The 8,155-nt window shown below is 41.4% G+C and overlaps 1 protein-coding gene across 1 annotated transcript; it reads left to right on the forward strand.

The window, feature by feature from the left end:
* The first annotated feature begins 714 nt into the window (after positions 1-714).
* On the forward strand, positions 715-1,140 carry LOC145112342 (uncharacterized). The gene has a single exon (XM_079048515.1). It carries the CDS (start codon positions 715-717, stop codon positions 1,138-1,140), a length of 426 nt encoding a protein of 141 aa, XP_078904641.1.
* The last annotated feature ends 7,015 nt before the right edge of the window (positions 1,141-8,155 follow it).

An 8,155-nucleotide genomic window follows, 5' to 3' on the forward strand; every position in this document is an offset into this window, starting at 1 on the left:
ATTTGGGTTGCATGGCATCATGCATTTGGATAGACTATAATGAGAGAAATAACACTTAAGGTTGGTTAATATATTATAAGTTCTAATATATTAACAAGGTTATTTAATTAGTATTGATCAAGAATTAATTTGGAATTAATTAAGTGATCAAAAGGAGACTAATTAAATATATGGGTTGATTGTGTAAATCATTCATTCTTATATATGTGGGCTTGTGATCCAAGATTCCTTATGCTGGACTAAGTCCATGGGGTGACCCATGGATACTCCATGGAGGTTAAAATTCATGGAGCATAAGGAATGGGTAAAGTTATGAGTTACATGGTGTAACCCTAATAGCCACCATATAAAAGAATCCCATGGCTCAAGAAATCGTGCACTAATGTGTGAGTGTGAGGGCTAGACGATTTCAAGGAGTGTTCAAGTTTCTCTCAAGTTATTCCAAGTGTATTTGGTGTTGTGTGAACCATTTGAGGTGTCACACTTGGGGCACTAGGCACTCAAGCTTCATGAAGACATTCTACATCAAAGAGGTATGTATTCTATCTTGTTATATTTATTATTTTGTATGCTAGATTAGGATAATACCTTGGATGTTCATAATTGTATGTATAATAGAGAAAACATAGATCCAAGGTATTTAGGGTTGCATGTACACTTAGGAGTGTTAGAATGCTCATAACCCAACAGTATCATACCACAACAAGATCAAGCATGGGAGAAACGCCATTTAGTCTAACCTATGGGACGGAAGCAGTTCTCCTATTAGAAATAGTGGTCGCATCCCTGCGAATAGAGAGTTTCGAGGAAGCAGCCAACGAAGAAGGGCGACGCCAGGACCTAGATATGCTCGATGAAAAATGTGAGGCGGCACAGATGCGGCAAGCAGTATACAAATCACGAACTGAGAACTATTACAACCGCCAAGTCTGGGTCAGCAACTTCAAGGTTGGAGAATGGGTGCAAAGAAAAAATGAGTCCAGTCATGCTGAACCACTGGGGAAGCTCAGTGTCACTTGGAAAGGACCGTACAAAATGGTGGAAGCCCATAAGAATGGTGCTTATGTCCTAGAAGCTCAGAATGGGCGTTCCATTCCAAGAACTTGGAATGCACAGAGCATGCGCCATTTTTATTCTTAAAACGAGCGTTAAAGATAGATTCAATGCTAGAGATGGCATTTTGTATTAGTTTTGACATATAAATGTAACCAACAAAAACTATTTTACCATCTTTAGTCTTATAACGCTCCAACATTAAAACTAGAAAAAAGAGAGAAAGCAATTCATATGCTTCTTATTTTCAAGCTTGAAAAGTAAAACAAAAAGGATGTGTACATTTATCGTGTGACAACAAGGACTGATCATCCAACGTCACACGAGCGAAATGGTTACAAGGAGGCAGCCATGGAGTTTGTATAAGAAAGGCTCATAAACTTTCTCCCAAAACATGTTCATCAATTACATTATAGCAAACATACGAAAGAACATGTGACATAAGTGTAAAAGAGTCATAACCTTCCACTAATGAGAAAAACAAAATCGGGTGAGCCTCAAGATGATGATCTTGGCTACACATAGGGTCTTTAAGCAGCAAATTAGAACAAATTTCTCAAAGACCAGCATTAGTAAAGCATAAAGAGTTCACCAATAAAAGAACTCAAACCAGGGGTACAAGCAAACCCTGCGTAAATACCATGTGATGGAAAACATAAACCATACATGAGGCAACCAAACAATTGAACATGTGCGGTTACAAGAAACATTCATACCCACAAGTTAAAAGTGAACATTGTCAAAGGCGCCGGACTCCCGGACTTTCAGACTGCCACTGAGGGCAGCAAAGACAAAAGACAAAGAAATAAATAGAAAACATTGTTCACAGGAGTTGCATCAAAACAAACCAAATAAACAGCGCTACTTGTGGGAAGGGTTGTTACCATCACCGGGTGAAGAGCTTAGGCCAGGGCCAGACCCATCGTTCTGAGCGTTTTGACAAAGACCGCGGAGCCTGCTCATGTCCAGACTACCTAGGCGGAGATAGCCAACAAAATATGTTTCAGTGAAAGTCGCCATGACATCTTCCATCTCTTGGGTCTTAGTGGCCATGTCCACCTCAACCTCTGGATTAAACTCCCCGGCAATCGCCCACTCTTTCGCAGCTCTCTTTCCCTGCTCCACTCCTGCCGCCACACAAGCTGCCCAGACATCCACCAGGTCTTGAAGAAATTGAGGGCTCTCGATCACCCTGTCCACCACTCGACTGGGTCCGTCGCGAAGGATCCACAAAATATCCTTCTCCAACGCCCCTTTTGTAGCGTTCTTAGTAACCAGATCGACCTCCAGTTCTGTCGTCCGCTCACTTAGACCAGCATTCTCCAAACTCAGGGCTCCCATACGATCATTCAGGCGCCTCACCTCTTCCTCCATCTTTGCCAATTGCTCTTTTAAGCTTGCCTTCTCGAGCAACGCCACCACATTCTTGGCCTCCCAGCTACGCTTGTCGGATTCTATCTTTGCCACCTGGGCTTTCAGCTCATCGCATTCAATGCTCTTCCTATCAGAGTCAGACTGGATGGTCTCCATATCGGAGATATGTTCAGCAGCTGCGACCAAGTAAGATGACACTTGGGCGGCGGCATATCCCAAACCGTTGGCCATGTGCCCATCTGATAGGACAGTTAAGGCCTCAGTTGTAGCAGGAGGAAAAGTGTGCCGACACCACTCAAGAGAGGTGTTGTGATCGGAGACAAGGTCTTCGGAAGTTAGCCTCCAAGCTGGCTTGTAGGCATCCGGATGAGAACCTACAAAAAGGGGGATGGTTGTGGTTTTACCAGAAGAAGTTGTGCGAGACCTTGGGAAGGCGAAGACCCAGTCTTCGCCTTGGCTCCTGCAGCAGTGGGAACAAGGTTGGTCTTGTCGGTGCTTTCTTCCTCTGTATGAGTGGCCGGTTCAGTCGCCCTGATTTGTGCCCCCTCCAGCAGTTTCGGACGACTTTCATCGGGGGCACGGTTGAAACTCTTGGTACCCCCTACTAAGAAACTCATATTACATTTCTTACGAAGAGGGGGCTCGGTGCTAGCTGTCTCAGTTTGACCACCGGAAGAGGCTTCCAAGAAAGCAAAACGCCTCATGACACGGCGAAGACTCCTCGGGGACCCCGAAGGTGTAGGATCCATCTGAGAAGCACCAGTGACAACAATGTCCTGCAAATCTGGATCCTCGTCGGCACCGGTAGCACTGTCAGAACCGACAATAGCTTCTATCCCTCGAATAGAAACAGGAGTTGGAAGGGCCTCCACAAGATCGATGTCGCGACACTGAAGTTCACCGTCGAATAGACCCTGAAGAGCTTTCTCTAAAGAAACAACCTCCTCAACACCTGGCAACAAAACAAAAAACAATGGCGGTTAACCAAAATGCCAATTTAAACGTGCTTTGCCGATTAAAAAGGGGGGAAGGGGGCAAGAGAAAACAGTCTGAGAAGCAATACCCTCTTTCTCAATGAAAAACTCAGGCATCTTCCCGCAAGCCCTCCAAGCGGTGATCATTCTGCCAGTGGCCAAGAAGCACTCAAACCAATCTTTACCATTAATGTTGATCTTCTATAGGACATCAACCAGTTCCTTGTCAGCACCAAAAAGGGTTGGAGCACGGTCGACATACACCTTAGCCCTTGGGTAACTGAGTACCACGAGGTCACTGTTCACCCATAAAAACTTCTCCTGACAGTTCTTCTTGGACTTTTTATCGTGGATAAGAGTAAGGACTCCCCGCCGACGAGAAATGGTTCGAGTCCCCGACTGAGTAGAGGCATTGAAGAAGTACATGAATGTCAGAACAGTTGGCACGCGTCCTAGGGCACGACAGAGGAGTTTAAAACCCACTATCTTGCTTATAGAAATAGGGGTCAACTCTCTCACGGAAAACCCATATTCCCGGATAATCAGGTTCAAGAAGTTTGTAGTAGGAAAACGCAGACCTGCTTCAAACAAGGAGATTGGAATGCCGACTTTGCCCTTGGGAGGACTGTAAAGTGATGCATCAAGAAGGGGGATTTGGACTTCGTGTTCAGGGAAAACCCCGAATCGGAACTCAAAATATTCCCATTCTTCGGTGGTAAGATCTCTTCCCAAGGAACGAGCAGTAGCCATGGAAAAGTATGAAGAAAGGGTCGAAAGGATTTTTTTGGGGCAAGAAGGCAAAGAGATAAAAGTAGAAAGTAAGGAGAAACGCCAAGAGGAACAGAGGTTTAAATGATACTAAAGGGGCAACGAACCGTTTTCATGATGAAACCGCCGAAGAACGGCGATTTTGCCCTGCCAACTGCATAAGGTATCAGTAGCAGCCAACCACGTGTCTGTGAAAAGACTAGAACAACTCTGCTACGTCATGAATGCAGAAGCCTACTGGTCTAAAGGACTTGTTAACATTACCATGAACGGCCACATAAAATGTAACGGAAAGTAGAAACGAGACGTTATCTCACCAGAACCTTGGCCAAGGTCCGACCTTGGCCTAAGTAACCCAGCATCGGGGTGGAAATTCGTTCCCCTTCACGAGGAAAGAATATACCCCGTGATCTTCTCATTCACTCACAACCAATCAAGATGTGACAAGAAGCTTAGGTGACGCCCAGAAGTGACGTCACCAGGAAGTTAGTTAACGTGGGCATAATTCTCCCAGTCAGGGGAGGCCACGTCACACACTCATTGGATGAGGTCCCCACGATCCGCTAGTAACAGGTATAAAAAGATCTCTTCCACCTCAATGAAGAGATCCATCTTATCCCTCACGAATTTTACCCTAAAATTCTCTCTCTCTCTCAGAAAACTAACTTGATCGTCGGAGTGACGTCCCGAGAGAACACTCGGGCGTCCTTTAACGATTCTTCTATGTTGTGTTCTCTGGAAAGCTTCCGGGACAGATCCATCATTCGACATCCAAACCCCTGTAGATCATGTCACAACATCAACAATGTTCATCTGGAAGCTCAGATATCTGAATTAACAAATGTTGTTCTGCTCCTGACGAAATAAAAAGCAGTTGCAAAGAAACCATGTGGTATATGTATGAAGACGGAACATCCAATAGATATGTGTCCGCTACTGCAAGAAGATACAACTACAAGAAAAGCTGTTCGAGGCTATCAGAATAATTACTAGAATAATTTTCAGCAGAAGCTGCAATATCAGATCCCACCCAGATTCCATCAGCAACGAAATTATCACCAGCCGGGCTTTCAGCAAAACTTTCAACAACCGAATTTTCAGAATCATCAATAGCAAAACTTTAAGAATTAGAATTTTTAGAATCAGATAACAAATCAACAACCCAGTAGCTCCAACGTGGCCTTAGAAGATATAGTGAATAGTCTTTCCATGAGCACCCAAGCATTCCAGATAGAAACTAGAGCTAATATGAAGAATCTGGAGCAACAAGTGTCTTAACTTGCCACTTCTATGGATCTCCGGAATCTCAAGGAAAGTTACCACGACACACTGAAAACAACCCAAAGCATAATGTGAGTTATATTTCCTTAAGAAGCGGGAAAACACATGGAGGCCAAAACTTATCTGAACCAGAAGACAAAGATGAAGAAGAATTTGAAGAAGTTTTGGTTGAAGAAGGAGATATGGAAGAGACAAAAAAAGGACTTGAAGAAGAAGAGTATGAAGAAGTTCCGGTTGACGAAGCTGTTGAAAAAGATAAAGAAAAAGAAACTCCAACACTACCCAAGCCAATTATGAAGGAGTACAAGCCATTACCGCCCTTCACATCGCGACTGAGGAGCACAAAACGCGAGCGTGAGGACGAGGATAGCATGGACATTTTTCGCAAAGTTTAGGTAAATATCCCGTTACTTGATGTTATAGAACACATTCCTCATTATGCTAAGCTTTTAAATAAATTATTTGTTTCAAAGAAAAAACTGAAATTTAATGAGATTTTAAAAGCTGGCAAAAATATTTCTTTAATTTTGCAAAAAGGTTTGCCTCCAAAGTGCAAGGATCCGAGGATTTTCTCAGTTCCTTGTAAATTGCGGAACCTTGATTTTCCAAAAGCCATGCTTGATCTAGGAGCTTCAGTCAATGTCCTTCCCTATTCTGTTTTTGAAAAATTAAAAATCGGAACTTTAGAAAAGACCGGGACAATTATACATTTGGCTGACCACTCGACAGTAAACCCAAAAGGTGTGATGGAGGATGTTCTTGTCCAGATTTACCGATAGTTGACGTAATGGAAATCTTGATAAAAGTTTATTTATGGCAAATAATCTTGATGTAAAATATAGGAGTTACAATATGAAACCAGTATACATAAAGCACAATCAAATTCGACCTCGTATGCAGAAGTTATAGACTTCCGAAGTTTCACGATCAAACAGTATATCATAAATAGTAAATTGGAGATAGGTTTCTTATTAGCCTAAGTAATCTAAAGAAAAGTCATAGTAGTCATAAAACCGAGAGCGTAGATATAAAGAGCGCCCAAATATGACTTCGTGAGAGGAAGTTATGTTTTTTTCTAAATTTCAGCGCAACAGTGTACAACAATGATATCAACTTTTAATCGGTTGATTGTTTTCCGAACAATCTAAATGAGAATTAAAGATCTGATTAATAAGAACTTGACAATATAAAGATAGTCGAGAACGGACATCAGACGAGAGAGTTATGAATTTTTAACGAACTTTAACAGTCTAAGTCTGTTAACAATATAACTTTAAAAATAATGCCAAAATTAGCTGATGGATTCGAATGGAAGTTATAGATCTCATCGATAACTACACATGGATATAAAAACCGTCGAAAACGAAGCACGTATAAGCAAGTTATGAATTTTCTAAGAAATTAGAAAATTCCGCGTGCAACCACGCACACAAACAACATGCACGACGCACACTACCACACCACCAGAATGCAACACGTGGCACCACACAGAAAAATACATGTCACCCTCACACCATTCTCCCAGAATCTCTCTGGAAAACCTTACACCTTCAGTCTCCTTTACTCCCAAGTTCCCAACCCCAATGTGGAGCCATGCAGTGTCAGATAGCCAGTGAATAGAAGCTCCCAGGTCAGATTTCTGCCTGCATAATTCCCGATTTTCACTAGATTACTCTGTACGTTAAGCTACGCTTATTATATTTAAGTGTAACTTTTAATTATAGTCGTAAGTCATTATGATAAACCTATTATTAAGATTTTTCATTCATTCCAAGTCATTATAATAATTGATCTACTTACGATATTGATGTCTAGGTTGGATTTAATGAGGTGTTTAAAGTGGGATTTCAAAACAGTATACTATGTATACCAAATGGACCCTACCTATGATATGATCCTACCTGGTTATTCATTGCTTAATAGATCTTTATGTAGACATTGTGACTATTTTGGAATCTAGACTATAATTATTATAGTCGCCAGGACTACGAAACTAGACTAAAGCTTAGTGCTTTATACATCTAGGTCTCCTCGGAAGTGCAAAGCGAAGTGCAGTCAAAATCGCCAGTCACCCATTTTATCAAGTGAGTGCATAATACCTTTCATTAACATGATTTAAAACAGGTATTAATTAAAGTATTGAATATTTGTTGGAAGTCATATGTGAATTATATGCTTATTGCGTGGATTATATGTCATGATATATATATATATATATATATATATATATATATATATATATATATATATATATACCATCTTATAAAGAGTTTATCTTTGTGGGCCCTCTATAGTTTAAGACATTTATCTTAAAAATCAAGGAAATCAATTATGGACCTTTGGATCTAAAATGAAGGGTCATGATTTTGATATTTGTAATCCGTGTGAAATTGTTTGAACCAATAGGAAACAAGAAAAACAAATACACGGATCCTTGTATCCATTATGCCCTAATTTACAACCTAATCTTCTTTCCTTTCTCATTCCGCCGTTAACCTATCAGCAAATATCCCCTCATCTCACTCATCTCGTAATCGTGAATTAGCCAAAGCTCTCTCCTCCTCCTCTCTTAAACCATTCGCCATCTAAATCTCGCTTAATACCCTTACCCATCGTCACCAACGTCGTTACAACCACCGAGTTACCTACTTGGAACCCATCAGCCTAAAAAAAACTTGCCAAAATCCCCTACATTTTGTCCTGTG

The sequence above is a fragment of the Lactuca virosa genome, chromosome 5, assembly GCF_052849685.1.
Source record: "Lactuca virosa cultivar CGN04683 chromosome 5, Lactuca_virosa_CGN04683_v6, whole genome shotgun sequence".
Classification (NCBI taxonomy): Eukaryota; Viridiplantae; Streptophyta; class Magnoliopsida; order Asterales; family Asteraceae; genus Lactuca; species Lactuca virosa.

What these genes read in the sequence shown, in the direction of transcription:
- LOC145112342 (XM_079048515.1), top strand. Translation starts at nt 715, where the DNA reads ATGGGAGAAACGCCATTTAGTCTAACCTATGGGACGGAAGCAGTTCTC.